The 12860-nt window shown below is 34.7% G+C and overlaps 1 protein-coding gene across 1 annotated transcript in view; it reads right to left on the reverse strand.

Annotated features, from left to right (window-relative positions):
* Window positions 1–1518: 1518 nt before the first annotated feature.
* LOC150091023 (uncharacterized) overlaps window positions 1519–12860 on the reverse strand; it is a 34512-nt gene continuing 23170 nt past the window's right edge. Inside the window, exon 3 of the mRNA XM_090380525.1 lies at window positions 1519–1701. Within this exon, the coding sequence (XP_090236651.1) occupies window positions 1519–1701 (183 nt within the window). The remainder of the gene's footprint in view (window positions 1702–12860) is intronic.

The following is a 12860-nucleotide window of genomic DNA, read 5'->3' on the forward strand; positions in this document are numbered from 1 at the left end:
AATAACAGAATGGTACTCAAGAGGAGCTAAGAGAAAACCTGGAAGACAACAATGGAACTTCATGAGTCTGTGGGTAGTAAATGGATGGCCATTGCACAAAACAGAAGGAACTGGAAAGTTGCTGGAGAGGCCTTCATCCTGCAGTGGATTGAAAAATGGCTGATGATGATGAATATAAACTGTTTTTCAATCAGTTCTGATAATTAATATTTCTTTAAATGAGAAATGTTATTTAACATGATTTCTTTGCTTACTGCACAATCATCATACTGAAGCCTAATTTTGTGTGTGTGTGTGTGTGTGTGTGTGTGTGTGTGTGTGTGTGTGTGTGTGTGTGTGTGTGTGTGTGTGTGTGTGAGAGAGAGAGAGAGAGAGAACTGTATTGAAAGAGCAACTTAAAACAGATTGAAAATAGAAAAGTGTTCACTTACCTAAAACATTTCATGTTATGAAATGTTTTGAGTCAATGAACACTTCGATTGTTGTTCTGTCAGCATAAAAGAACTTCACCATAAAACAATTTGAAAATAAGCTAATTTTATACAATTTTAATTAAGTATAAAATTTAAGACATAATTAAAACAACTTAAGTTTTAAAACATTAAGTTAAACCTAATTTTAAACATAAATCTGAGTTTTAATAAAATTTAACACATGCTAAAGAGAAAATAAATGTCCATGTAAACTGTTGCACTAGTATACAGGATGCAATATGCTATAAACTCTGCTGGCCACAGAATGTATATGTAAATTTATTTATTTATTAGTTTAAAAACTAATAAATATTAAAATTATTAATTATTAAAAATATTAATATTAAAAACACATAAATAAAACCAGAATTTTTGATTGTAAATTTCTTTCTACTCACACACACACACACACACACACACACAGAAAGAGAGAGGGTGGGAAAATATTGCTGTTTGAACATAGTTTTATGTACAAAGGTCTCCCATACTCTCAATTTTTAATATCTTGGGGCGGGGGAATGAATATTGTGCCCATACTGAAAACCAACCATACTAGATAAATATTTTCAAAGAAGTTATTTACCAGAAGTACAGAGTATGGCCTGAATGGCCAATGTCAACACTGGCAATGTGCTAGCTTTCCAACCCCCCCCCCCAAGTAATCTCTCTGAAACTCCTACACACACACACATTTTCAAATCATTAAGTCTGCAATGGAACTAATAAAGGACACTTGAAAGAAGATTTGAAATGTATAAAGCATTCATTCCATACCAAGTAACACAGTCTTTTCAATCAAAGTACTAATTACTATTTACTTTGTTAATACTTAGTGTCATCTATATTTTATTATTAGCCATATAGTGCAAGGAAGCCTGATTTTCTGAATTACTCGAGAGAGAGAGAAGTAGAAGAAGGGAATCGCCAAAAAAGAGAAGAATGATGATAACCAGCTCAGGACCCTGGGTGTGCCAAGCCCATACTCACCAGATGTGAGCCCCTGGGGATATTTTAGCTTAAGCTTTATATACATTTTAAATACAGACTAAAAATGGTCTTTCTTATTTAGGGTCTGCTCTTGATTGCAAGATATCTCACATATAACACCAACCTGTGCAGCTACATTTGAAGAGCAAGAACTCTTTAGAGTTATACCATTTCTGAATGAAGGAACTGGTATCAAATTTGTTTGACGACCTGAATTTTTGATTGTAGATTCTTTAAACACCTAAATGGAAAAAATATAAATATAAATAAATAGAACAAAAAATTCAAATAAAACAAAATATAAAAAAATTCAGTAAAATGCTTGAATAAATCTTAATTACAAGAAATTATAAAAGTACTTAGTAAAAGATGTAACTATTTGAACAGCATATATTCTTCATACAATGCAATAAATATCTGAGTATTTTTATTCATGTGGAAATATTTTTACTATAAGAAGCTGCAGCATCTTCTCAACTACTTACAAAAGCAGCAAGGTTTTTCCATAACTATGTGGAATGGGCTCACATCTGGTAAGTATGGACTTGGCACACCCAGGGTTCTAAGCTGGAAATCATCATTCTTCTCTTTCTTGGTGATTCCCTTTTACTTTTGACTCTCTCTCTCTCAGGAATTTTTTTTTTTTTTTGGCTGGTGCAGCATAAGCCTCAGGCTTCCTTGCACCATGTAGCTAATAATAATACAGGCAATCTCATTACGGCTTACGTAATACTCGACTTACGAAAATTCTACTTTACACAAGTTTTTGCTGGCTGGTGAAAACTTATAAAAATCATGGAAACTTATTTTGCATCCCGTAGGAAAAAATGGAGGTATTGAGAAAATATTATCATAATGTGAACCCAACAACACTTTTTTTTTTTTTTGATAATTTGTTCCAAGACCTCAGAAATTGAAATTTTCACTATGTAACTAAGCTATTTATCTCTTTAATTAAAAGGTCATTTTTATAATGGAAATTGCACTACACATTCATCGTTATCATATGTTCAATTATAAGAATCAATTTTGAATGCCTTTCTGATATTTTTCTAAAATACATTTCTGGAGGTCACTACCATAAAACAATAAAAATAATTTGCACTTTCCAGTTTATTGAGCTTTTCTGTTAGCACAATCTATTATAAATGGGTAGTAAACTCAATCTTATTGCATTTTTGATAATACCGATAACTGGAATTCTGTGGGTTTTTACATTACGGTATTATTGTGAAATGAGTTCTTCACTGAAATCTTCAATCATATAAAAAAACAAATAAATTTTCAGAATCTTCTCTTCATTCCTATTTACTTATTACAATGGTGAAGGGAAATGGACCAACAGAAAATGCCAGTGCCTGCAGTGCTAGGAAACGAAACAAAATTGATTTAGAAATGAAGATGATTAAGAAGTACAAAGCAGGACAAAGTTTTTCATCTATTGCACAGAATTAGGTCTCGCTGCTTCAACAGTGAGTGCAGTGCAAGTATAAAAGAACATTAGCAGAGGCATATGATGCAAGAAAGAAGACTTATAGAGCATCAGACAAAAAAAAAAAACCCATTCCCAATTCACCCATCCAGTCACTCCAAATGTTTGTCTAGTTCAGCCTTAAATTTATTTAAGCTATCAACTTCCACAACAACAGATGGAAGTCTATTTCAGCAATCAAGTACCCACTGGCTAAAGGCAAACTTCTGCACATCTATTCTATAGCTGTCTTTCCTCAATTTGAATCTATGCCCCCCTCAAATTCTTAATCTCAGCAAGTTACATGTTAAAGGATCAACGCATTTAGATCAACAGTGATCACAAAACAGTGTTCAGGTGCTATATCGAAGATGGAAAAGCTATTAATAATATGTGCCCCTGAGTCCAATAGCCATTCAAGTAAAAGCAAAGAAGTATTTATGAAGATATTAAGGATAAGTACGGCAAACCCCAAGCCAAGTTCGTGGCAAGCAATGGGTGGTTTAATAGGTTCAAACATCACACTGGTTTCCAAAACATTAAAGTATGTGGTGAAGTCACCAGTGCCAATACTGCAGCTGCAGAGAAATTTTGTGATGTTGGAAAAATGTGGAAAAATTGAGTTTGAAAAAACCCCTTCTAAATTTCCAGAGCCTTCAACTTCTGTAGTCGCATGCTTTTCAGCTGGAGAGTTAATTCTGGCAACAATGCTCAAAAGGTAGAGCTTGCTGACATTATGCCTAAGACAGGCATAATGTCTTTTTGTAATTTTATAATTTTGAACTTTTTCCTGTGCACGAGATAAAAAAATTTAATAAATAATTCTATTTACATGTTCATCAAACATTTCTTTTTTGCTTCAATCAAATTCAGCACGCATAGTTGCGAGTGCTGCATGAACATTTAGGAAAATTCCAACTGACAAAGTTCCACAGAACACAACCCTTACGTTTGTTATTGCTATTTGGAGCATTAGCAACTAAGGCCATATTGCTCCGGGATATGCGGTCGTCATTCTCTGACCTTTCCGCATCCTCCATATTTGGTGGCGACGGGCTCGAACAACAACCCTTACGTAAGCCAAGGAGTGGCTGTATTATGTGTAGTGGGTAAACAGTGATGAAAAGAATGTAACAAAGTTGTAGTCTGATCATCAGTACTCCACAACAGTTAACATTCACAACTATTGAAGTCATGCGTGGGTTATTTTAGTAGAAATTAACCTTTACAAATCCCTATAATAAAGTAATAACAACAGTCACGACTGCCCATATCTTAAATAAATCAGGACATTTATTTTTAATTTTACACAATCCTCAAATTTCATGAAATAAATTCAACAGCACATAATTGCAGTGTGGAAGGTTGAGCTTCATCTTGCTGAGAAAATATTTCCTTAATTTATTACTGATCTCAATTCTATAAGAAAAGAAATTAAGTAGTCATAAAGAAACTATAGCATAACAGTCACTTGATGATTCAAATGGCTGTTATGATTCAAGAATAATCCCACACAGTGCATTTCCCAAAGAGAGGAGACCAGTGATAGGTGCATCCTATTATAAACTTTGTAGCATTGTGGAGTCATCAAAATTCGGTATTAAAGTTGTGGTCCCTTAATCCATAGCTAAATGCATTAGGTCATTTGCAACTCAGAGATTATCAGTACTGTGCTCTTCAACCAGTCTGCTCACAGCTGAAATTCAATGTAATGTACCTTTAAAGAAGTGTTTTCATTGATTTCGCTCTGTTAAAAATTTTGAAATCTGTTAATTACACTGGCCAATATGCTTTTTTTTTTACCTCCATTAATATATCAGCTATATTCTTACTAAAATTAAGAGAAGCAGATATGACACTAACCTGTTGTATTAACTGCAAATAATAATTTTTTCGTGTTCTTATAGACAGTAGCGATTGGGAGGGTTAACATGTTCAACCTTGTCTTCCTCTCATCTCTCTATTTCTAAATAACAGAAAGACAATTGTTTTGTATGTGTGCAGTTTATCTGCATACCTATTATATACTGTTTGTTTCTTGTATGTTTTTGCTTAGCACTGTATTGTTCAATTGTTTAAACAGAACAAAGTGTTTATTCTGATGAAATTGTTCTGATTAAACTTAAAAGTTTAAGCAGAACAATCACCCTGACAATTTCTGCTACCTGTGTGGACAGTTTACAACAATAACTCAAACAGAAAATCTACAGTATTACTAAACATGCATATTCTTTCTACTTTGGTTGGAAGATTAGTGAGACTAACTGAGAAAATTAAAAGTATGCCTTTTGCTGTTCCAGACACCCACATTGACAATTGCTATTTCAATATGACAAAAATATCAGATATGTCCAGAAAAAAGGAAGGACAGTGTCAAATATCCTAAAGTCTCAATAAGGCCTATTCCACATAATGAAAATCTGCCAATACACAATCCTACAGAAACATGAGATGAATATAGGAAAGATTCTTGTGTTGCAGACTTTGCTGGACTAGCAAACAGATTTGGATTACTAACCAGAAAATTATAATTTGTTGCACTTAATTAAATGATGGCTGAATGACTGTGATTTAAAAGTATTTAAAGAGCAAGTAGAACTCCTTGGTTCTAGGTTACAACAGTGGAACTTATTTGCATGGAACTAAAATTATAGTGTATTGAAAATGTCAAAAAGTGTTTAAAACGTTTCATTATGGAAGACAGTATGTGTTTCTGTAAAGATATTAGTGATCTTCTGAATGAAATGGGTTGGACACAATCCTAATTATTGTGGCATATATTTACTCATTCCTCACAATTCAGTTTTGCAGAATATTGGAAATGCATTACTTTACTTGGAACATCTGTTGTGATCTTAATATAACTGAATTACTGGACCATTCTATATGGAGGAGGTTAGACAAAATATTGTTGTTTTTATGTTTGTGGAGAATTTATACAACAACAGAAACTGAAAACATTACATTGTGCAGCAGCAGGAAAAGAGGGAGGAATTTTTACCAGAGGAGGGAAGAAAGTAGATTCTGCTACCTAAGAGTTTCACAATTTAACTTAAAGAAGTTTTCATTGAGCCTCAAATAAATGAACTCCTCAAAGATGATGTATTTGAAACAAAGCTACAAAATAATGATTAAAGCAGTTGTGCATGGATTTCTTGGAAGAAGGAAAAGATATTATGAATCTCTGTTGTCAGTTTTACTGCAATGTGATAAAGACATTGGTTACCAAATGTCTTTGAAAATTCATTTTCTTCATTCTCATCTGCATTTCCTCCCCTCCTCTACCCTCAAAAATTTGGGATATGTAAGTAACAATGAAGGGGAATGCTTTCATCAAGACATCAACGATGCAAAAGCAGTATGATGTGTGTTCAGAACCTAGAATAGTACTATAAAGAAGAAAAAAAACATAAGATAAAACAAGTTTCTATCTATGAACACACATGATACTGTCTTATAACATAATCTAAAAATTAAAGAATTTAAGCTGTAATTACCTCTGAAATAAATTGTCCAATTTATTTTACATTGATGATGGGGTTCAGTAATAATCCTGAAACATCACCTGCTAACAATTTAATGTAGAAATTGAGCTTGAATTCTATATGAGTTTAATAAAACCTATTTTGTTAATAATTTCATTTCATATTAATATTATATGATTTCATATTATATATATATTATTATACATAGTATATAATTTACTGTACAGATAGAAACCATGTAATGTCCTTTACTAATTATATTATAAGATTACTGCTGGTTTCTTAAGAAGGAAAGGAAAATGGACTATGACAAAAACTGAGTGGCAAACATTTCTAAGGATATAGAATATATGCAGTATATTATACATTTGATTAAAGTATTTTAAAATTAATAAGACTCATTTTTAAGAGAGCATATGTATTATTGTATGATATTTGAAATTAGTCATTCATTAAGTTATCAAAATTTCAATATATCTTTCAATGAAGACATGATAGAGAATTTATTATTTTTAGAAAAAGCAGATCAATTTCATTTAGAACCTGCAAGTTTTGATCCATAGGTATGAAAAAAAATTTTTCTTGACCAGTGTTAGAGAGCAAAGAAGAAACAAGAATTCACATACATTTAATTGTTGATACAAGATTAATTATTAAATGAATATGAATTCTTGAGAATTTGGCATTGTGTTCTAAGAATCATAAAGGTATCTTCTAACATAAAATAGTCTCACATATCCCTTTTTTGAAACTGCAAAGTGTATGTGCGTGTGCATGTACCTACACGTTCTGCAATGCAATTTCCATTGTTCTAATTTAATTTTATGGTGTGGTGGGAAAGGATGCTTCTTGTTGCTCACCAAAAGTTACTCTTCAGACACACTATAACTAACTACTTATATTCATGGACAGATATTTAACAACAGTTTTTAATTTCCTGTGGGAAAATCAATAGCTCAGTTTCTATAGACAACCATTATGTATGGTACCAAATTACGTTTTAAATATGTGCAAAACATTGCTACTTTTCAGTTTACTGTACAATGGAAAAAACTTTCAGGTTTCAAGCTTATGCACAATACAAGAATTTTCAGTATTTCGGCATTGCTAATTTGCCATGTTGCTTGTATACCTTTCACATTTTCCCCACGGTCATGAAGAGAGATTTGCAGTTCATTGGAGAAGATTAAAAAAGAATTTGACATATTCAAATATAGCAAAAGTAATTTCTGCACAGAAACTCTATATGGAGTATTCCCTTAGGCTGTTATTTGTTCAATTTCAATGAACTTTTAATAAAAGCCAAGCACTTAAAAAAAAAAAAAAGGAAAATGCATGTGATGCATATAAATTATCAAGCGACACAAAACCCTATGGTAAATACAAGCTAATCTGTAATCAAGTTACAAAGGAGGTTAGGCAAGCAAAGGTAGATTACAAAAAATCTTTGGCAAAAGATGGAAACAAGAGCCACAAAGACTGCTTTACTTATGTAAACATTAAAAAGGAAGAGGATGAATCAATTGGTCTACCTCATATCGATGGTTCGACTGTTGATGACCCTGCTCAGGTAGCTGACAAACTCAATGAGTATTTTGCATCTACATTCACACAAGAGGAATTCTCTAGGGCAGTGGAGGCCAGAAATTTATCACTCTAACATGGAGCGAAATTATTTTATAATAACTGAGAGGAAAGTGGAAGAGAAATTGTTGAAGTTAAACATAAGAAAGGCACCTGGGATAGATGCAATTTATCCAATTATATTAAGGGAAGCAGCAAAGACAGTAAGCAAACACTTAGCCATAATTATGAGAGCATCCTTAGATTCAGGGGAGGTCCCATACAGACTGCATGTGTGTGAATGTATCCCCACTAAGGAGGATCAAAAGATGACCAGAGTAATTACAGACTTGTCAGTTAAACTTCTGTTCCAGGGAAAATTATGGAGTCGTTCGTTAAAGAAATGCAGAATCATCTAGGTAAGACTGCAGTTATAATTTAGACACAGCATGGGGTTGTTTGGGAGAAACCTTGTCTTACCAATTGGATTGGATATTATGATGTGGTCACAAAGGAACTTGACACAAATAATAATTTTGATATCGTATACTTTGATTTCAGGAAAGCTTTTGATACTGTTGCAAATAAAAGACTGCTGTACAAATTTCACCAGTGTGGCATTAAGGGAAAGTTACTGCTATGGATAAAGGGATGGTTGAGTGGGAGAAGATGGAGAGTGGTAATCAATAGACACTACTGGACTAATATTATTAGTGGAATCCTCCAGGGTACGGTGTTGGGTCCATTGTTGTTTGGTATATTTAACAATGATATTCATGAAGGTATATCAGGCTTAATGTTCAAGTTTGCAGGGTTGTTAATAACAGTAATGGCAGTACAACTGCAAGAGGATCTAGAAAGGTTAGGCAGATGAAGATTAACATTGCATTTGTCAAAGTACTGCATATGGGTAGCAGTAACTGCAGACTAATGTACCAATTGTGCTGTACTACACTCAGGGTAGTGTAGAATGAAAAACAATTGGGGGTAATTGTGCAGTCAGCTATAACAATTTCTGAGCAGTGCAGACAGAGTAGCTCATGGTGTCTTGTCAATGATATACAGGAACTTTACTAGCAGGAATAAGGAGGTGATTATCCTCTTGTATAAGCCAATGGTCAGGCCACATCTTGAAAACTGCATACAGGTCCGGATGCCTAATTTTAGGAGGGATGGAGAACTGGAATGACTACAGAGAAGGGCAACAAGATTGGTGAGGGGAACAAAGAGAGTGCTCTTACCAAGAAAGGCTAAGTTCTGCAAATTGCAGCACCTGGAGGCTAGACACCTGCGAGGTGATCTAATTGAGGTGTATAACACCTTGAATGGTTTGAGCAAGCTCAATGCTGATGGAATTCTTCCTCTTGCTCAGATTATGCACCTGAGGGAGCAAAAATTCAAATTGAGGAAAAATAGATATGCAGAAATTTGCCTTAAACCAGCAAGTGGTTGATTGCTGGAAAGAACTTCCATCTGTTGTTGTGGAAGCTATAAATTCTAGGAAGAATTAGACAAACTTTTGGAGGGAATGAATAGATAAAAAGGGAAGTGTGGTTTTTTTTTTTTTTTTTTTTTTTTGGCTGATACTGTATATGCCTGCTTTCTTGCATCATTTGCCACTGCTGATGCATTCTCTTTCCCACAACTTAAAATTTAAAAAAAAAAATCACATTCTACATGCTGCCTTTCCTGAATTTACAATACATGGAAAATCTTGCATATATATATTCTGAAATGTTACACCGTAATTGTGTGATACCTATGAGGAGATCAGGCTTTGAATGGATTGGGTAAGCTAGTTGCTGAGTTGATGGCACCCTTACTCTTGCATTGTCAATACACATAAAATGACAAATTAAAGGAAGGAGCAAAGTGAGTACTTTGAATAAATTTAAGAAAAATGTAGACTTTATTAGAGGGGATAGAAAGGTGATGTAGGAAGTTCTAGGCCTATTTTTTTTTTTTTTCCTAATAGTAGTAGTATTAGTGGCATGTGATGCAAGAAAGCAAGCGTATGAGCTTATCATTAAGCATCAGCCAAAAAAAAAAAAAAAACACACCATTCCCTCCAAATGCCTATCCAGTTCCTCAAATTTATTCAACCTATCAACTTCCACAATGACAGATGGAAGTTTGTTCCAGCAATTAACCACCTGCTGGCTAAAGGCAAATTTCCGCACATCTATTCTACATCTGTCTTTTCTTAATTTCAATTTATGCCCCCTTAGGTTCGTAATCTGAACAAGTGGAAGGATCCCATCAGAATTCAGCTTGCTCAACCCAAGGCCTTATACAACTCAATCACCGTGCAGGTGACTAGTCTCCAGGCACTGCAATTTGCAGAACTTAAGCCTCTCTTGGTAAGAGGATCCCTTCATTCTCCTCACCAATCTTGTTGCCCTTCTATGTACACACTCAAGTAAATCTACATCCTTTCTAAAATGAGGCCTCCAGACCTGTACGCAGTACTCAAGGCGTGGCCTGACCATTGCCTTATACAGAGGGACAATCACCTCCTTCTCCCTGCTAGCAAAATTCCTATATATCATTGACAAAACCCATGACCTGCCCTGGCAGCCTGTCTGCATTGCCCAGAAAACTTCATATCTGATTGCACAATTACTCCCAGGTCTTTTTCATTTTCTACCACCTTAAGTGTAGTACCACACAGTTGGTACGTTTCTCTGGGGTTACTTCTACCCATATGCAGTACTTTGCATTTGTCAAGGTTAAACTTCAGTTGCCACTTCTTAGCCCATTTGCCCAAATTATATAGATCCTGTTGCAGTAGCACACTGCCATTACTGTCATTAACAACCCTGCCAACCTTTGTATCATCTGCAAACTTCGACATTAAGCCTGATATACCTTCATCAATATCATTGATAAATATACAAAACAACAGCGGACCTAACACCAAACCCTGTGGGACTCCACTAATAACATGTCCACTAAGAGCAGCACCCATTGATTACCACCCTCTGTCTTCTCGCACTTAACCATCCTTTTATCCATTGTAGCAACTTACCCTTAATACCATTCTGCTCCAATTTGTACAATAGTCTTCCATGCACAACAGTGTCAAAAGCTTTCCTGAAATCCAAATATATGATATCAAAATTATTTTTTGCATCCAGTTCCTTTGTAAACACATCATAATATCCTATCAAATTTGTCAGACAAGACTTTCCCTTAACAAACCCATGCTGTGTCTGAATTATTGCTGCAGTCTTGTCTAGATGATCCTGCAATGCATCTTGTGACTCCACTTTAACCAGTGACTCCATTATTTTACCCGGAACAGAAGTTAAACTAACTGGTCTATAATTACTTGTGTCACCCTTCGATCCCCCTTTGTGAATTGGGGATACATTTGCACATCTCCAGTCCGTGAGAACCTCCCCTGAGTCCAAGGATGCTCTCATAATTATGGCTAAGGGTTCGCTTAGTTGCTTTGCCGCCTCCTTTAATATAACTGGATAGATCCCATCCACCCCAAGTGCCTTTCTTATGTTTAACTTCTACAATTTCTCCTCCACTTTGATTTCAGTTATTACAAAATCATTAAGTATCCTGCTACAATTTGATAACCTTCTGCCATTTTCACATACTGCATTCAACATAATTCCTCATGTGTGAATGAAGATGCAAAATACTCATTCAGTTTGTTTGCTATCTGAGCAGGATCAATCAACAGTCGAACCATCAATGTCAAGTGGACCAATCAGATTCATCCCCTTCTTTTTAGAGTTTATATAAGTAACGAAATCCTTGCTGTTTTTCTTAGCATCTTTTGCCAAGGATTTCTTGTAATCTGCCTTCGCCTGCCTAACCTCCTTTGTGACCTGATTACAGACTAGCTTATATCTGCCATAGGCTTCTGAGTTGCTTGATAATTTATATGCATCCCATGCATTTTTCTTCTCTGTTACGAGTCTCATTAGTTCATTAGATAACCATTTAGGCCTAATGCAACTACTAATACTAATTTTAGTGGAGAACTGTGTTCATTACACCACACAAATATGATGACACACTGTGATCACACGTAACAGAGAACAGCATTGTTTCCTTGCATTCCAAATTCCTCATATTTCATGCAATGTAACCAGCAGCCTGATAATTAATTGATTAACAAAAATAAACAAATTTATAGAATTTTTTAAAATTCAGAATTTAACTGCAAAGTCATAGTTTTACTATTTTTTTGAAAAAAAATGCATCAAAAAGGCAGATTCCCCATAGTAAATCTGGAGAGCTGGCAACCATGTAACTATAATGCACCATAGATAACAATAAATGTCTATAAGCATACCACTATACTTAAGTATACAGCCACTCCCCAATTAACACAAGAGTTGCATGCCGCTGAACTCTACACGTCAGAATTTCCCCCGTGCTTGTGCAGCACTCGCAACCGTGCTCGCTGAATTGATTGAATCAAAAAAGAAATGTTGATGAACATATGAATAGAATTATTTATTCAACTTTTTATCTCATTCACAGAAAAAATTACAAACATGTACAATTTAAAAATTATAAAAAAGAGGAGACAGTAAGTTTTACCTCTCGAGCATCGTTGCCAGAATCGACGTCTTCAGCTGATAAGTACACCGTTGCGGAGATATTAATGGATGACTGGATGGTGGCGTTTTTCTTTTCATCATCGATTTCTTTGTAGCAAGCAAGCAAGCATATCATTCACCCCTCTGTTAACTTTTAAGAATCGTTCGCTGTCAGGATCCATCTTCTCCAACTTTGCCATTACAATTTCACAAAATACCATTACCATTTCTCTGGTGATGAAGCATCTTTGCTCCTCATTTGACTCATCTTGAGCTTTGTCATCATTTTCTTCTTTCACTACCGCTGCCTGCAAGT

This window comes from Mastigoproctus giganteus, chromosome 1 (genome assembly GCF_048544385.1).
Source record: "Mastigoproctus giganteus isolate SK-2022 chromosome 1, ASM4854438v1, whole genome shotgun sequence".
Taxonomy (NCBI): Eukaryota; Metazoa; Arthropoda; class Arachnida; order Uropygi; family Thelyphonidae; genus Mastigoproctus; species Mastigoproctus giganteus.